This window comes from Abramis brama (genome assembly GCF_963993115.1).
Source record: "Abramis brama genome assembly, chromosome: 11".
Taxonomy (NCBI): domain Eukaryota; kingdom Metazoa; phylum Chordata; class Actinopteri; order Cypriniformes; family Leuciscidae; genus Abramis; species Abramis brama.
In genome coordinates this window covers 8,227,577-8,247,138 of record NC_139973.1, presented here as the reverse complement: position 1 = coordinate 8,247,138, position 19,562 = coordinate 8,227,577, and the positions used below count along the sequence as shown (strand labels likewise).

Below are 19,562 nucleotides of genomic sequence, written 5' to 3'. Positions count from 1 at the left end.
ACTGTATCTAACAACCTGCCAGATCCTAGCTTTGAAGACTTTTAAGTATTTTAAGTGTTGATGCAACGCGTGCATACAAGCTGTGTGGAAATGAAATGCAGTACATTTAGATCTCTTGTTGATAATTGATAATAACGTCTTGAAATAAAAAAAAATCTCACGTAGCCTACGTATATTTATTTAGGAAATAAGTTATATTGAGTGAATGAATAATAGTGATCTAGATATTCAACATTTGGATACTGAATATGAATGTAGTTAATATTTAAACAGTGAATGGACCTATAAGGATGTGGTTATAATAATGAGAAGTTATTAAACTAGGTTGAATGTCCCTTTATTCATTGTAAGTGTAAGTGAATTATTAATAACATTATGATTAGAAATAAAATGTACAAAATCATTTAAGCAAAAATTTCAATAGCATATTGAGGCTATTTTCCAATGTAAAACTCATGTCTCATTACACAGTGGAACAGTCATTCCTGTCGAAACAATTCAGATGTTCAAATGAAATTGTTACGTTAATTTATTTTTTATTTTTTAAATGTTATAAATCTAAATGTCGGGGTCTGTAATACTTTTTTTAATGTTTTTAATCAAAAACACAGTAAAACAGTAATATTGTGAAATATTGATTGTTTTCTATTTTCTATTATTCTTGGCAAAGCTGAATTGTCAGAAGCCATTTCTCTAGTGTTCAGTGTCACATGACCCATGAATTTAGAAATCATTCTAAATTATGCTGATTTGCTGCTTATTTCTTATTATCACTGTTAAAAACGGTTGCGCTGCAAAAGAACAGCATTTACCTGTATTTGAAATAGATTAATTAAAAAAAGAAAAGAAAAACAGATTCCAGATCACCTCTGATTACTTTACCCGCTATAATTAACTACAGTGAATAAATAGCAGGGCAAAATTGTCCAAGACTAAAAGTGATGGGGACATGTCCTCACCGCAAATGACACCTAAATGTGGAATACTGTAAGTGTGCTACTCCTCGCTCTAAATGCTTCATTAATTCCCGTCGTTCAAAGGACACACAAAAGGGAAAGTGAAAAAGGTAGCATCTCCCCCAGCGTGAGGAGGCAGGGCCCTCACCCCAGGCAAACACGCCTGGACACTTCCATTAGCTTGATGATGTGGGAGGGTCATTTTTGTGTGTCCTCGTCAAGGTTAGAGACCTGTAAAAAAGAATTTCATTCACTCAAAGAGAACGAGAAAAGTCACAGGTGAGTTCAATTGGGAAAGGTTGAAAGAGGAAGTCTACTACCAGTAGAAAACACAATTCCTTTCCCCGTGACATGTTTCTGAGAGCTTGTTTATTCATTTAAGAAATGATACATTTCACTAGAGTAATTACCACAACATGGGGTAATTAGGGAGGTGGATTGGTGTCTTGGCAGCAGTCGACCGAAACAACAGACCTAGCCACGCTGCCATGCGTGTTACGGGCCTGCCAAAAGGAGGACTTCATGTTGATACGGTTCCTGCTACAAGAGGGGAAATGAAAGCTGTTCCTCTGGCACGTGTTTACGTTGCAGATCTAATGAGCTCAGTGTGGGACGTTGCTGAAAATAAATGAATAGAGCACATTAGAGATAATGTGGACCTGATGTGTTCACACCTGTTTTACAATCCAGATTCATGTTCCAGATTGTGGATTATGAGCTGTTTGTGACTCTTGTTCTTGTTCTTTCTCCTAGAGAGAATTATTCGACATGGCCCAGTGTTCACGCAAGAGCCCAGTGACAGTGTTTTCCCTTTAAGTGCAGAGGACAACAAGATATTTATTAACTGCAAAGCTAAGGGAAGTCCAGAGCCACATTACAAGTAATGACTTTTCCTCAATATCTTCTCAATATATAGTGGAATCCAAAAGTCTGACACCATACTGAAAATATATTTTTTTCCATTAACACCTGGATATAAATTACATTTTAGGATTTTGAAACATTAAAACATGGAAAATTTGTTTTTTGCTTTTATTTTTAGAACAATTAAATTATATTTGAATGACCAGATTTGAACAAGAAAATATGACAATTATTTAATTTTTCATTTCAGCTTTTGACTGAAATTGTACTAGTAAATAAAAAAATGCTAAAAAAAAAAAAAATTAGAATGAAACATTTTGTCAAAAGTTCAGACTTTTGGACAGTGTAATTGTTATATTTATATATATAAAAAAAAAAAATATATATATATATATATATATATATATAATATTATTATTATTTTTATTTTTTTCATTTTAATTGTATTTTAAATTTTAGCAATTTTGTTTTGACATTTTTATTGTTTGTTTTTATATATTTCCATTTAGTTTCTATACATTTTTATTTCTGTAATTTTAATAATTCAACCTATTTTATTTCAGTTAGAAAATTAGATTTTTTTTTATTTTTTTCTAATATTTATATTTTATTTCAGGTTTATTTCAATTAACAGACATGTTTTAATAGTTTTTTATAATAGTTTGAAAATGCCACTGAAAGAATATGTATGCCTAAATTTCTTCTCATCATCATTATTCTGTGCTCACTCCACCTGTTTTTACATTTAGGTGGAAATTCAACGGGAAAGACCTTGCAATTGACATGGACTTCAATTACAGTCTTGTTGAGGGAAACCTTTTGATCAGTAAACCTCAGGCAACTAAACACCCCGGTATTTACCAGTGTATCGCCACTAATGCATTTGGAACCATTCTGAGCCGAGAGGCTAAAGTTGAGTTTGCATGTAAGTGCCAATTAAACCAAATATTTTGTATATGTGAATGCTTGAAAATAGCTTTTGACAGTCTCCTTCACACTTGATATCTACTTTGACTATGCTGTCTGTAAATGTGCCCTTTGGAAGCTTAAATGCACAATAGGTAAAATGGCCACTATGTTGTCTTTCATATGTTGTCATTTGGTCCATTAGTGGGTAAGATATACTTTCTTCCATGGATGTGACAGGCTTTTAAACTGTAAACTACATTTTCCCATCTGGAAGATTCCATCAGGAGATGTCCAGTGGTACTAACTGAAATGCAGCCTGTCATGGATAATTGAAAAAAGGTCTTAAATCAACATATAATCATAACACACAAAGTCTGCCTCGCTCATATTGTGTGTACATATGAACACATTCTTCATTTGAAATCTCACAAGTAAGATGTGTCTCTTGAGGGCTTGAGTGATGCAGAAAATAGTTGTAGGACTAATTGGTGTCGCTTCACTGGCAAAATTGGAATTCACAGAGTGGGAAAAAGCATTTTCCCAATGATTTACCTTGAGTCTTGAGGAATCTTTTTTTTCTCTTGACTTATGAAGAAAGTTTTCCATTATGTGATTTTACTTAGTTTCTGTGTCTGTGTGTCTTTTTCCTGTTTATGCATTTGGCAGACACTTTTATCCATTAACACATTTAATTAATATCTTTAAACCACATATTTTAGTGTTCAAGGGCACATTTTCCTTTAGTTTCATCCATAAACTATAGATCTGATGATACATAATTAACAAACTTACCACGACAACCACATATCTACAAAAATCCACCCATACACCATTTCAGAATGTGTTAATTGCATTTCATATAGCTACTGTAAGTTTAAAAATTATATTTATTTGTTTACCTCACTTTCAAATTCTTACCTAATTAAACTAATTTTTTTCTTGATTTATGCATTAACCTCACTAAATTCTAATATTTTTTCTTGCAGTTTATCTTTTGGTTACACAAAACTCATTCCACACAGCCGTATAGTACATTCATGAGGCTGGAGAACTGACATTTGAATAAACACCACAGCTTTAGCCCAGTGTGGGATGTCATTTTTGCCTGTCCCTTCCTGTGCTATAGAGTGGCATTTCTAAAGGTCCCTGCTCTGCGAGTCGTCTGTTGCACGTCAGAGCGATGACACTGCCTTTAATGAAAAGTTATGGCGATCCCATTATTTTGTTTTTGCAGACCTGCAGAATTTCAGCAGCAAGGCCAGAAGTCCAGTATTAGTGAGGGAAGGACAGGCTGTTGTGCTCCTGTGCGGTCCACCACCCCACTTTGGAGGTACATTTTATTGTATTCCGTATGAATTTGAATGTTATTTTCTTATGCGCATCAGGGTTTTTTTTGCATACAAATACACAAAGCCCCTATTCTTTGAAATGATCAATTCTTTTCCACTCTTCAAAAAGAGACTATCATACAAAGCAAGAGTGACAATTGTTTGCAAAACCCGTTGACCTCTTTCCACAGCACAATTTTTTTATTTATGTTTAGCATATGTTTAGCCTGTAGAATAATGCCAAGCAAATCCAAGGTCAGGAATTCACCGCAAGTGGCAATTGACCATTCGCAAAGACCCGCCCCCTTTAGTTACTGTTGCTATGTCCGACAAGCCACGCCGCTCTCACGCCACACCATGTTCTCACGCAGTGAAAAATGCATTGCAGGGCAGAGAGGACACTGACAACGCGCTGACAGACAGGACAGACCAGGTTACTTTTGATATGAAACAAATTCTCACCTTTCAAAATTGGTCATTTCTTAAAGAAATTTAAACAATAAATATCATTTTGTGGCTCTTTAATGTGTCTAACAGATCGCCGTAGAGCCTCAGTTAAAGGTGCTCGTGAAGCGATCATCTCTTCCTTCTAGTTAATTTATAGCATCAAATAAACGTGAATGAACGTAATAATACACGGTTTTTCAAGTTCAAATCCTCCAACGTTAATCTACTAACTCTCTTGACTGCTTTGTCAGACAGAAATGGCGGATTCAGCAGATGGTGGATTGTGATTGGTCAGATCGCCTGTCAATCAAACTCCCTGCAAAGGGTCAATTTCGTGCTAGAGATGTCAAAGAAAACCTCATTCCACTCTGCTCACTTATTATGTATGGTGCATGTTGGTTCAGATTGTGTCTTAATCATCTCATATTGTGAGCAAATCAAGCTTTTAAATGGCCGGAGCACAATGGCTCACTCTGGAGCTCCCGTTCTTGCATTCATGCACCAGCCTTGTGGCATTTAGATCCCCCTCCTCCTCCTTAATGGCACTTGTGCCCTTGTGGTCATTTGAAAAGGTTATTTTCTTAAGCCTTGGCCTTCTGTTGAAAGGTAATAAAGGCATGTGGTGGCTGGTTTAAAGCGACATGTCTCTTTATCCCCCAGTCCAGCTGTGCACCTCTTCTCTGTCTGTATAGAGCTGATTAGCAGTCCCTCAAAGAGCCACGCACACAGGCTCCAGAGGTGCAATTTCATGCCACCGCACCGGCGTTCTGTCATTCCACCACATTTCCAGTCGAATCAATGGCCTTCAGTGCCCCATACCTCCCCCACTCTCCGCCACCACCCTCCATCTTCTATTTTCCTTCCCCTGTTCTCCCACCACACCACCCTTGACTGTTTGGCAAATTCCGTAATCTGAGGCTCTGTTGTATGGATCATACTTTATTGGACTTTATACAATATGTAGAGATACTGCTACTCAGTCCAGGAAGTGATTTTGTGCGGTGCTGGAAGTGATTTTTAGCATCCCCTTTCACCCCAAAGGCAGTTGCTGGGCATGGAGGACCACTCAGAAAGTGTACCATTTGAAATCTGTCTTTTTTGCTCTTGGGAACTAATTATTTTTACTCTGGTGCATGAGAAATATGTACGTCATGTATACATTAACATGTATATGGTCACGGCATTTGTATATTGTTGCCCTAATGTTCATTTGACTGCTTCTATTGCTCTCTTTATTTGTAAGTCGCTTTGCATAAAAGCGTCTGCTAAATGATTAAATGTAAATATTTTGGTATGTATTACCATTAGTTTGGAGTCTCAAAAGAGAAATCTCTTGTTCTCAAATATATTATCTTATACTCACCAAGGCTGCATTTATTTGATCAAAATTGCACTGCACTGTACAAAATGCACGTGATTTCAGATTATAGTGGCTGTGAATTTGGTTCCTAAGAGAGCAAAAGCCTTAAGCAAAGTGCCCAGTAAAGACGGGAGGTCGCTCACCTTGTCACTACTCCATTTATGATGGTTTTAATTCACCTTTTTCTATCTGGAAGCCAAATGGTTCCTTTTTCTTGGTGCTGTAGACTTTTACATATGCTGTTTGAACCTTAAATAGCCCTTATCAATCCATATTTCAGCCACTCTAACCCCCTGTCTGCCCTCTAATAAGTGCTGCTTAATTTGATACTTTCATACTTTATTTTATACCACAGGCCTTGCTGTGTGCTCTTCCTGTATTCCTTTTATCTCCTCTTCATATGTCCCTGTCTCGTTAAGAAAGAGTGAGAGGTGACATGAAGGAATATAGATAAAGAAAAAAAATGAAAAGGCTATCAAGACAAAAGGAACTTGCATGACTTTTATTTTAGATGAATAAAATATATTCACATGACTGCTGTATATATAGTGTAGTTATTAACCAAAGTGTTTGGATGTTTTGTAGTGGCTTTGTGGCTTTTTTATTGAACGTTATTAGTTTGCTGTTGCTTGACTGTCAAAATCGAAACTGTATTGCTTTAACTTTGTTATATACAAACTCTTTTCCCACGGCTGAGCTCTAACAAGCTTCATCCACAAATAGTTGAATTTAATAAAAAAAGTTTTTAAAGAGTCTTTTTCATGAGGCATCAAGCTGTACACTAAGTATGGCATGCAGGATATTCACGATCAAGACATTTTTATATACATACAGTAAATATACACATACATTATATACTGAAAGAGTTTCTTAAAAAGAATTGTAAGAGTTGGCATAAAAATTTAGTAATGTCATCTGACAATTTTCTCAGATATCAGATATTCCTGGATATTTAATGGCCGCCCCAGTGTTGCTGTTGGGGACAACCGACGCTTTGTGTCCCAGAGGACTGGAAACTTGTATATCGCTAAGGTAGAGACGTCAGACGTGGGCAACTACACATGTGTGGTGAGGAATGTGATGACCAACACGACGGTCCACAGTTCCCCAACTCCAGTGGTGCTACGTCGGGATGGTGAGTAGCCTGGAGGAACTGCTAACAGTGATGATTCAGTGGATTTGAGCATGACAGTGTTTGCTTTGCTGCCACTCAGAGATGAAGCATTTGTGTATTCATAGTCTCTAAGCCATGCTCAGCCAACTGTGTGTGTGTGTGTGTGAGAGAGAGAGAGAGAGAGAGAGAGAGAGAGACTCAACTCGTACACCCTCTCTCTCACACACATACCCCGGAAGGCTCAACATCACCAGTCATTAGTGTCTGTTTAATATTCACCCAGACAAGGTATATGAAGTAGGGCGGAGAGGTTTTGAATATTTTGAGTTAATGTGAATATTGAATATTTTTATCTATGAATATTTTGGGCTCAAGACCACTGCCAAACTCTTATTACTTTACTAATTCTTATTTCTTACTTTTCCTTGTGTTTGATCTACATTCCCTGCTGAAAAGACCATTTTAGGCCAGCATAAATTTACATGATTTTCTAGTTGTGGTGCTAGTCAATCAGCTGGTCCACCGTCGTGATATTTTTGCTAAAGCTGCTTGAATAAGTTTTTGCTAAAACTGGTTGGCTAAGCAATGTTAATCTCAGTAAAAATTAAACAAAATAACTACCAAAAGTGTTAGTTGACGAAAGTTTTATTTATTTTTATAGTATTTAAGAATTCACAATTTATCTAATACAAGCACTGTTTTGTTTTCATGTTATATTTCAATTATCTTTTATATGTTATGTATGTATGATACATTTTTAAATTAATGTTTTTCATAATATATGTGTGAAGTTTAATTTTTCATTTTTCACATTATCATCAACTGATATGTATTTTGTTTATTCAAATTATAAAAAATTATATGGGATAATAATTTAACATTTTTCAGAGATTTGAAGTTTGGTCTGTTACGATGTTTTATATATTAATACATTTATTTTACTTTTCTTTCTTTTTTTCACCAAAAAAAAGAAAGAAAAAAAGTATAAAAGTATAATCATGAGTCAGATGGACTAAAAGTAATGAATATGACATGCCAAAATATTGGATAAGTACAAAGTACAAAAATACAAAACTAAAAAAGTGACTAAAAAAGTCAACCTAGTTAAAAGCCTAGTGTGAACATCAGCATCCAAAGCACTACATATTCTGGTGACCAGCCATTCTCTTTTCAGCAGGGTTTGTTGGCAAGCTGCATGTTTTTGTAAACTTGTTTATAAGCCTTGTTTTTCACTTCAGTTGATATACTATAAATAGTTTGATTTAAATTGGAGTGCATTGCTTTCACCCTAAAAGACTTATGCTTGTTTATCCTTATTTTACAGCTGTGATGGGGGAATATGAGCCAAAGATTGAGGTCCAGTTTGAAAAAATGCTCCACGTTGCCAAAGGATCATCGGTTCGACTGGAGTGTTTCGCTTTAGGAAAGTAGGTCTCTACTTTACTAACAGATGGACTTCTTGCCCCCAGAGGGTTGCCTTGCTTAACTGGGGATTGCCACACTTGGCACATAGTACATCTTAGCAGTTTATTTAAGAGAAATGTCTCCGAAATCTACAGGATCTTTTAATCTTCGTGAAGTACTAGGAAGCAGATGGAGGGTGGCGGCCATTATTTTAAAAACAGCTGCAGACTATGACCCATGGGTTGGGCAGGGTTCTGGCTTTGGATTGTCCATGGGTAATGTGTTAAGGGATGCTGGGATACTGGAGGTTGAATAGGTCTAGAACAGAGATGCTGCCATGCCATGCCATGTATTTTTATATTTTATTTATTTATAAATTGAATAATGCTACAATGTGAATAAAGCTACATTGTGTCAATTCCTGTGATGGTAAAGCTGAATTTTCAGCATCATTACTCCAGTCTTCAGTGTCGTGTGATCCTTCAGAAATCATTCTAATTTTTGAAACATTTTTGATTATCAAAACAGTTGCGCTTCCTCTGATGAATAGAAAGTTCAAAAGAACAGCATTTATTTGAAATAGAAATCTTTTGTAACATTATAAATCATTAATGTCAATGCTTCTTGCAAAATAAAAGTATTCAGTTCTTAAAAATATATATTACTAACCTGAAACGTTTGAATTGTGATGTATTTAACATCTTTTTCATTGATGGCTGGAAAATGTACTTAGCCAAAATGATAAATAAACAAACATGCATTGATTGGGAATATGTCATTATATCCATAACTGTGCAGGAACGGATGTTGAATCACATTTTACTCAAAGATGTTGACTAACTAGTAACACGTTCTGCTTTGATGAATCATGTAAAGCCTCCATAGATCATCTCAGCACAGTGTGATGTAAATATGGTCTCTTTTCTCGACTTTCCTCAGTCCAGTGCCTTCTATTTCCTGGAAGAGAGCGGACGGAAACCCTTTCCCTGGAAAAATGAAGATAAATCACTCAAATGGTGTCCTAGAGATCCCATATTTCCGTCCAGAGGATTCTGGACTTTATGAATGTGTGGCCGAAAACTCCAAAGGACGCAGTATTGCAAAAGGACGTCTTGTTTTTCAAAGTAAGAAATACAAAGTTCTGTCATGAAACTCTAGATGGCACAGGCTGATAGGTCCTTAACTCAACCTGCTTGCAATCGCATCATTCTCAATATGGCACAGATGATTGGTTCTTGCTGTTTCAGTAGCCAATGAGCTTGCATGCTCAACCTTCAAATACTTGGTATTTATACCAAGTACTTGCCTTAGCAGTGCAGCGTGCTTTCAAAAACCCTCCTCCTTCCCCAGCTCCACCTGTATAGATACGCTACATCATGTACACTATATTGTGCAGCAGCAGAAATAATGTACAGCAGCAGCAATAAAAGCAGCAGCAGCATAGCAGATCTTTTCCACCAAGACCAAACATACCAACATTGTCATACCCATTACCATGCCAAACACTATATAAATATTTAGACAGCTGTGTCCAAAACATTGTATGCAGAGTATTTTTCTCAATGTTAAAAGACCTTGTTTATCTCTCCTATCCATGCAGCATTTTGTCTGCCATCACGATTACTGCAGGAGAATCAATACGAGAAATTTAAATTTTTAATGAGTCAGATAACGGATCACACGGCAGCCTGTGGTAAATAATAAATAATGAAAGAATAGATTTTATTGTCAAGGCAAGACTAATTAGAATGGCTATAGTAGGTGTTGTTTAGCCTGCCCAGAATACCCACAATATATGCACTGCAACAGTGCTCTTCTACAGGACAGGAAGAATCATCTCGAATTAATGTGCACACAGTAACCTCATTTTTTGTTGGTTTATAAAACACAATGCTTCCATTATTCTTGCAATGTATTGCAAGGGAGAAAGTTTAGAGAGACAAACGTTGTGTTAAGGCAGGATGCAGACCTCTGCATTTGTTATATTTTAGTTCATTGCTGTTCACGCAGATGTGGAACACCTGCAGTGGTCGCAGACTCTATATGACGCAAACATGGCTATTGAGTCTGATCTTCACTGGGAGTGCAAGGCTAATGGAAAACCTCAACCTGTTTACAGATGGCTCACGAATGGACAGCCTTTGGTCTCTCAGGTGATAATACTAACCACCAGAATAACATCCCTCAATGCATTTTCCCTTTTCCCTGAAATGCTAAGACACTTAATATGCTGGTTGTGTGCTGGAGTGTGTATGTTGAAATGTGTATATATTTGAAATATTTGAAATCTGGTTTATTAGTCGTGGTCACAATCTGTACTGACAGTTTTGTTTATGCTCAGGACAGAATTCATGTTGATGGTGGCAAGTTAACCATCTCCAACATAAACCTGATGGATTCTGGGATGTATCAGTGTTTGGCAGAGAACGATAACGGAGTCATATATGCTAGCGCTGAACTCAAAGTTGTGGGTAAGCACCTTTCAATGTTATAACATTTTCGACAAACAGTCTAGTTTCTAGTTAATAATAAAAAAAATATTAATAATAATAATAATCATTTTCAGCTATTTTTAAAGGTACACTATGTAACTTTTTTTTTTTTCAAAGTTATCAAATTTTAAATAAAATCAATATATCATGAATCCGTCTTCCAAAACATGTTTTTGTCTTATTCCCTTATACACTATGGTAAGCCTATTATAAGTGTCTATATTTTAGACCTAACAGGATGGTTTTCATGGGAAATTGCGTACTGATCATATGTCTCTCGCCCGCGTGTGTCTTGTCATATCTGTAAATAGAGAAAAGTTGCTTCAGCAACTTTGACTTATGCATGGTGTGGGAGTGACATTTTATGAAAATGCTGAACAGAAAAGACTTTGCTGACAAAAAGAGAATGTGACAGAGCTTTTAATAAAATGAGAATCAACACTGGTTTGGCTTTTCGGAGATGGAGAGAACTGTCTATTACTGGGTATAGCTACAGTAACATCTTCAGCTAGTCAGTTTGAGATCCTTTCCATCTAAACTGGTTATATCTCTTAAGCCTTGTAGTGATTTTTTTTAATGAGCAATAGGTTAACCATATTCATTCGCACAGTTCCGCAGCAACCAAAGCTGTTCTTCCGCAAAAAGCATGTAGTTTTGTTTATTAACCGATAGAGGGCCAAAAGTTACATAGTGTACCTTTAAAATCATATTAGTAATCATTAAAAGTAGTGATGCACTGAAATTCCGGCAAACAAAAATATTCGGTTCTGATCGAAACAGCCTACCATCCAGTAATCACAATAAGCACTGTGCTTTGTTACTTTTGATATGAAACAAATTCTGAGCTTTCAAGTTCTGTCTATTTTATAACTAAATTTAAACAATAAATGTCATTTTGGCACTGTTTAATGTGGCTTGACAGTTCAAGTGGCAATGCAGAGCATCGATACGTTGAAATATACAGTACAACGTACTGAAATGGCTTGTGTAATGGCTCAGCATAATTAAAAACTGCCTTATGTGGAATTTAAATGTTTACATATGACTCAGTTTTTATTTGAATGCTGATTATTAAATAAATGTGATACATTTTTTTAATGATGAAATGAACTGTATTTTTGGTTTCAGTTTTTGACTAAATGAAAAGGTGTTTTGGTAAAGAAAAATTCATTTCGGTGCCATTCAAAATGTGTGGGAACCCTGGTATTCAGAATTTATAATATATCACATATCGCATGTCTTCAGCCTCACCTCCAGACTTCTCAAAAAACGCACTGAAGAAGAGCACACTGATCCAGAGAGGTGGAGAAGCTGTCATCGAATGCCGACCGCACGCGTCCCCCAAAGCTTCGTACTCTTGGAGGAGAGGCAACGAGTTCCTGAAAGACAGCAAGAGGTACGGGTCAGCAGACCGGTCGCTAATGAAAGGTGCCAAATGAGCCACTTGCACTCCTGTTGTCCCCCGAGCCTTGGGGTTTGTTTGCACCGCAACAGTTCAGGGTTGTGGGGAAACGTCTTTGCGGTCATTCACACAGGGCACTTTCTTGCATGCATCGGCACAGTTTTTTATTAGTTTTCAAATTATTGTTACATTAACACCATGATATAAATGCTGTTGAAAAACTCATTTTCCCATGTTGGCAGAAATAGAGTTAATTGGGTTCACTTGCTAATAGTACACTAACACTAGCATAAATACTACCTTTAAAATGTTTGGACTTGGTAAAAAAAAAAATATATATATATATATATATTTATATATATATTTTTTTTTAAAGAAGTCTATTATGTTCACCAATGTGGATAGAAAATACAATAAAATAGTAATATTGTGAAATATTATTCAAATGTTTTCTATTTAGATTTTTCTAGTTTTCTATTGTAGTATTTTTAACATGTAATTTATTTAGCATCATTCTAATATGCAGATTGGGTGCTCAAGAATCATTTCTTATTATTATCATGGTTAAAAATAGTTGTTCTGCTTATTATTTTTGTGACCACCATGATTATGTGTTGTAGTTTTTTAGGATTCTTTTATTATTTAAAGATGAAAAGAACATGATTAATTTGGTCTTAACTGTCACTTTTGATCAGTTGAATGTTAATTTTAAAAAAAATCTGAATAAAATTATCTTTTAAAAAATGACTGACCCAAAAAGTCTGACCAGTAGCCTAGTGTTGGTGGCCTCAAAGCTAATGGACAAGGACAAAACTCCTGATTTTGATTTTATGGGATTTAAAATGGCAAAATAATACAAAAATACATTTGAGTGGAACTTCAGTGGAATCGAGTTGTGCTCATTACAAGTATGTTGCAGATAAAAATGGGGTGGAGGTGGGGGGCGCAAAATTAATATTACTTCCCATAAAAATAAGACTAACATTTTATTACATTTTATAGTGAGAATACATTTTTCAACTTCCTGTTTCTGTCTTTTCCTCCTTCAGCAGTCATTATTTGCAAAGCATCAGCCCATTACTGTGTGATATTTGTCCATATTTGTATTCAAACATAATTGCCTTTTGTTGTCCATATTGAACACACATTGCTGAGGCACAGATGTTGCACATTCAAAACCAACAACATCCTTCCTGATGGCACTTTTCACACAAGAGTGAGTGCCTAGTGGAACACTAATTAATACACCCCTGGTTCTGCGTCTTTCCTGTGGGGTTTCAACAGGACAGAATCATTCTAGCATGGCCATGTCAGAACAGGTGGCAGGAGGGACGAGTGTATGATCTCCAGTAATGGATGGGGATGGAGCGATAACCAATGGGAGCTCATTCTGTGCACTGTGGTCCATCTGGACCTGAGAGAGAACACACATGCCATGACTCACTGATGCTGCCCAGGGTCTCTGTGGAACTATGTGATTATTGGATGTGGGAGAGAGGGAGTGATGGAAAGGGGGAGAGCCAGTGGAAGTTAGAGCGAACTGAGGAAGTGAGACAAGAGGTGCAAGACTGTGTATCAGATACCGTCTATCAGAGGGTAAAGGTAAGCCTCGGAGTGTCTGAAATGGAGTTCTAGCACACTCCTAACTGAATACTGCACAGTATGTACTAAAGTTTTGTAGCGTATATATGGAGCAATATGCAAAAATAAACAGTTCAGTAAAGAGTTCATGTTTAATTCAGAAAGCAGCATCCAGTTATCATTTTGGAAATAGTTATTTTGCAGTATTTTCAGTTTTGGAGTGGAATTAGCCACTCAAATGTGTCAGGAAGCAAATGGACGGTCGAGTGCACTCCATTGTGGGATACACTATTGTGCATACTGCATACTGTTTTGGAAATAGTAGCCTATATAAAGCAATATGCACCAATGAACATGTTTAATTCAGGAAGTGGCATCTAGTTGTCATTTTGCAAGTAGTTATTTTATGGTTATGTTTTAATGTCTTAACTTTTGACAATCTACTCAAATGCATTGTGGGATACACTATGGCACATTGTCCACACTGCATACATTTTTTTTACAAATAGGAAATGTGAATTAGAATGCAGTATGCAAACAGTCCATGTTTTTATCAGCGAGAGGCATTCAGTTGTCATGAATTTTAAATCGAATTTTGAGTAAAATATTTTGACACTTCGCTCAAACAATGAAAGGAAATGGTGTGTCAAGTGGAGTGCATTGTATTGTGGGATTTGCTATTACACTCTATTAGTTGTGTTTGAAATGGAATACTAGTGTACTGCATATTGCACTGTACACTGCATACTGTTTAAATATATATATTATGTAAAATTGAAAATATTACGCAGACAAAATGTTTCAACCTACATTGTTCAAGCAATATCATTATTGAACATGTAATATACAATATTATTATTGAATATTATGTTTAATTCAGCAATCGGTATCTAGTTTAAAATTAAATTTAAAGATAAAAATCATTACAAGAAAAAAAGAGATTAAAATCATGGCTGATATATTTTTTTGCTTTGGAAAATGAATTTTAAGGTGCCTTGCATTGTGGGATACAGTTTTCCACACAGTGTTCTCTGTAGTAGTACTAGGTTCATCTATGTATTCCATAGATAGTGAAAATGAGTATACTATGCACACTGCAATTCAAATATTTGGGGTTGGTAAGATTTTTTGTTTAGAAATTGATAGTTCTATTCTACAAGGGCACATTAAATTCATCAAACGTGACTGTGAATAAATGATCAAATGATTTCTTGAAAACTGGAGTAATGGCTGCTAAAAAGTCAGCTTTACCTTCACAGGAATAAATTACATTTTAAAATATATAAAAATACAAAGCAGTTATTTTAAACGTGTAATAATATTTCACAATATTACTGTCTTTTCTTAGCCTGGCAAGCCAGACTACATCAAGATGTTTAGTCTGGCAACTCACCATAGACACACTCACTCCAAGGGGCGGGATAAACGGCTGTCTTTCAAATTCCCTCTGCACGCAATAGGACAGCGCTTCAACCAACCAGAGCGTTTTCCCAACAGCGGAGCTAGTTGATAGATTCATTCAACTTTTGCCATATCTGGCCGGCAAAACGACGAACATATCTTCCTTTTTTAAAGAATGACTTAAGTGCCGTTCTTTGCTCTTTTCTCAAAGAAAAACTTAACTCCATGTCCTCCAGAGTCGCGGACAAAGCCGATTCGAAAGACTGTTCTCCAGCAGCCGTCATTCTTTGTTTTCAAGTCGCAGGCAGGTAACCGTCGCAACTCTGTCGTCATATGTTAAGCCCGCCCCGCCTACTCTATAAGCGACGTGATTGGCCTGACCCAATTTAGGTTTTTGCAGCTAGAAGGTCTATTGAGAGTGCCTAGACCCACCTGGCTGCAAAATACATTTTGCTGCCGCTAGGGTGCGTCTAGATTTCTAGGCTAGTCTTTTCTGCATTTTTGATCAAATAAATGCAGCCTTGGTGAGCAGAAGAGACTTCTTTCTAAAACATCTTACCGACCCCAAACATTTGAACAATAGTGTAGGTATTGTGCCCTTCTGAACCTACTGACACCTTCATTAGTCACGGGTAAAGGAACAGATTGATGCTTTGTTTTATGCTTAAATATGCGTGATTGTCTGATTTTCACAGCAATTACACTGTGATTTTAGTTTGAAGAGGTGCAAGCATGAACGTGTCAATCTAATGTTGGATCTCACACTCCTGAGTTTGTATCAAGTCAATGTGTTGCAGACTCACCGTAGTGATTCTCTGGATGTGCCCCAACTTGTGAGGAGAAGCATCGATTAGTCATCATATTCCACAGGAAGGCTCAGAGACTGATTACAAAGCCATCATGTCTTGACGCAAATATAAATGTGGCTCTGTGTGGTCAGAAGTTTTGTTCCGTAAGCAGATAGTTCTTGCCTTTTTTCTATTGGTTTTGCAGCTCATTGCTCACGGGTCGTCTGGTCGGCACGCTTCTATCACTCAGTGTTTGATATTTTTGTCAATAAATCAGATGAAAGCTCTCGGCGTAAAGCATGTTCTCTGAGCCATAGTAAATACATATTTATTTTTAAAAGCTGCGGCTGAAATTGTTTGATTTCTGAGCTGGCAGGTCTGCTGCGCTCATGTTTGATTTGTTCTGGGAGAAGGTCACAGCGGATCTCAGCGTCATATATTTACATTGCTGTATTTATTTATCTATCATTCCTTCCAATCCCTTCCTAGTTATTAAAAACAAAGTAGCATTGCTTGTTGATGCACATCAAGGTAGATGAAGCACTTCTGAGAACTGTTTCCTCCAGTTATATGAAATACACATGCAAGAAATAAATCAGAATTCAATTTTGAGTGGTACAAAAGTCTACTCGAGTGGTACGAAAGTGGTGAGTGGTACAAAAGTTTACCACAGTTGATAAGGTTGTTCCGAGTATTTTTAACATGTTGCCAGGCAGGTGCTAAGGTGGTTTTGACCAACTAGCAGTTAACCAAGGGGTAACCAGTCTCATTTTTCAGATTCAAATGAGACCCATCTATGTTCTTATGTAGCTGACTTAAAAAAGTTGGTAACACTTTCCAATAAGGTTCATTAGTTAGCATTAGTTAATGTATTAACTAGCATGAAATAACCATGAGCAATCCATTTGTTACTGTATTTTTTAATCTTTGTTAATGTTAGTTGATGAAAATACAGCTGTTCATTAGTTCATGTTAGTTCACAGTGCATTAACTAATGTTAACAAGATTTTGATAGAGTATTAGTAAATGCTGAAATTAACATTAACAAAGATTAATAAATGTTGTATACGTGCAGTTCATTATTAGTTCATGCTAATTGATGTAGTTAACTAATGTTAACTAACGGACCTTATTGTAAAGTGTTACCAACAATTTATGATCAGTCTTAAAGAACCAATAAGATGACTAAGACTAGATGACTAGTCTAAGCATTTTATGTCTCTGGTCCCTCCTTCAATGCAAGTCTATGGAATTTTATTACCACGTTTTATTCTTGATTTAGTTTTATTGTTGTTGTTTTTTATTTTAATTTTACAATGCATAAATTATCACTTACAATGCACATATCATCTCACACCCCACTCCTACACATCACATAATTTTAGCTGCCACTCGTATACGCCAAAATATGTGTTTAATACTGAGGGTTAGGGGGTTGTGAAAAATCCATAACCTGTATATGAACAACCTCCACTAATAAAAACCTGTTTGAAGAGAGTGCGAGTTTCTGTTTTGTTTGTGCTGTTGCAGCTCTATCGCGAAGGTTAGCATTTCAGTCAGATGCTATCAACATCTCCTCACATGATCCAGACGTTTTTGGAAACGCCTTTTAATGTGTCGATAGCATCTTTCATATGTTGGATAATGATAAGACCGCAGGCCAGAATTCAACCCTGAACGAATCAGCTTCTCCTTTACATACTCTTCCCTCTCTCTTTATTCTTGGTCTTAATATAGCAGTATTTACCCGTGAATGTAGAGGTTTAATCTTTAAGAATCCAGTTGACTGACTGTATCCTGTTGAAAAATTCTGGCTGTGGTTATTTCATCTAAATGATTTCCTACAGTTTTCACACTTTTTAAAAAGAAACACAAGCATACAGAGACAAATACGGGGTTGTTTTTCAGTATGGAATAGTTGGGCCGAGTCTGACTCTTTAAGAATTTATTTTGGGAAGGCAAGACGAAAGGAAAGAAGGTTGCTGTATCTTTGACCATTAAAGCTCTGATCCCAGTACCTGGGCAGACTATTTTTGTCAGAGAGCGTGTTGGGTTAAAGACCATCTTTTATTATTCTTTGATCTATTCCAGTAGACTTGTCAATTTCACCGCCAAAATACTTTTACTATACCTAACACAGTTCTGTTATACATTAGTTGAAGATTTTGAATGTAATTTTGCAGCAGTGTCTTTACTGTCACTTTTGATCCATTTAATGCATCCTTGCTGGATAAAACTTTCAATTTCAACAATTGGGGCAGTCGTGGCCTAATGGTTAGAGAGTCAGACTGGTAACCCGGAGGTTGCGGGTTTGAGTCTCAATATCGGCAGGAAATTAGCAAGACACCTAAACCCCAATCGCTCCCCAGGCGCCTAGTGTGTGTGCACTAACTTGAATGGGTTAAATTGCAGAGGACAAATTCAGAGTATGGGTTACCATACTTGTCATGTCACTGTCATTTCTTTAAAGAAAAAACATTTAAATCAAACATTTCAATGGTAGTATGTGTGTATATAATTTATTTATTATAAGCTATAGCAAGATGTCATTGGTTGTTCAATTTATTCCAAAAAAATTTGTTTACCATTTTAGGCGGACCATTTTAGAGGACGGCACCCTCAGGATCACCAACGTTACAAAATCTGACGCAGGGAGGTACACTTGCATTGCCAGAAACCCCTTCGGTACATCCAGCAGTTCTGGGACTTTAGTGGTCAAAGGTAAAACACCTTTCACATTTTACAAACAGCACATTTCTCTTGCTTCTAAGCGGACGCCTTAAACCGGATGAGAACCAGTGGAAAAACAGTGAGCAACCCAAGCATGAAATTGATAATGAAATATATAGTTGTTTTATGTTCCTGCCGGTTTGACAGAGGTATAACTCATCCAAGCTTTTGTCATGTGTGAGTTATTGGTCCAGCCGTTGGTGTGAAAAAATCCTTAGCCGTCCACAGCACCGGGAGCGGATTTTCTCCTCGTCTCCCAGTCACTTTCTACATGTTTAATTAAAAATATGCTGCTGTTGCAAGCTTTGTTTTGTTTTTTCTCAATTTACTCCTTTAATAACTTTAGGCATTACATATGCATGTTTTCAGACACTTTGATAGCTTCAAGAAGGGTTATTTAAATTCAGGACATGAAAATATATTTTTTTAATATATATAATTTTGTTTGTTTAAATTAATTTTAAAATGATGCAGTCTCCCCTTTTTTATGGCTACAGTCATTGCATCAACATGTACATGCTGACTAAAAAATGTCATCTATGATTTTAGCTGGTTTAAGGTGGTTTAAGCTGGTCTAGCTGCTCTCCCAACTGGGAAACCATGCTGGTTTCAGCTGGTTAAGCTAATTCAGTCTCCAAGCCTGACAGGCTGAACATTGCCCAAAATTCTCTAAAGCAGGGGAGTCAAATTCAGTTCCTGGAGGGCCACTGTCTTGCAGAGTTCAGCTCCAACCCTAATTAAACACACCTGAACCTTAAAAGTTTTTGGAGCTGGTTGGAGCTACAC

At 36.5% G+C, this 19,562-nt stretch overlaps 1 protein-coding gene across 1 annotated transcript in view; it reads left to right on the top strand.

Annotated features, from left to right (window-relative positions):
* The window catches only part of cntn6 (contactin 6), an 85,007-nt gene that overhangs the window by 51,017 nt on the left and 14,428 nt on the right, over positions 1-19,562 (top strand). Inside the window, exons 3-12 of the mRNA XM_084128302.1 lie at positions 1,710-1,836; positions 2,570-2,745; positions 3,964-4,059; positions 6,796-6,999; positions 8,303-8,405; positions 9,322-9,506; positions 10,393-10,535; positions 10,724-10,853; positions 12,120-12,270; positions 18,640-18,767. Coding sequence (XP_083984428.1) covers positions 1,710-1,836; positions 2,570-2,745; positions 3,964-4,059; positions 6,796-6,999; positions 8,303-8,405; positions 9,322-9,506; positions 10,393-10,535; positions 10,724-10,853; positions 12,120-12,270; positions 18,640-18,767 — 1,443 coding nt within the window. The remainder of the gene's footprint in view (positions 1-1,709; positions 1,837-2,569; positions 2,746-3,963; positions 4,060-6,795; positions 7,000-8,302; positions 8,406-9,321; positions 9,507-10,392; positions 10,536-10,723; positions 10,854-12,119; positions 12,271-18,639; positions 18,768-19,562) is intronic.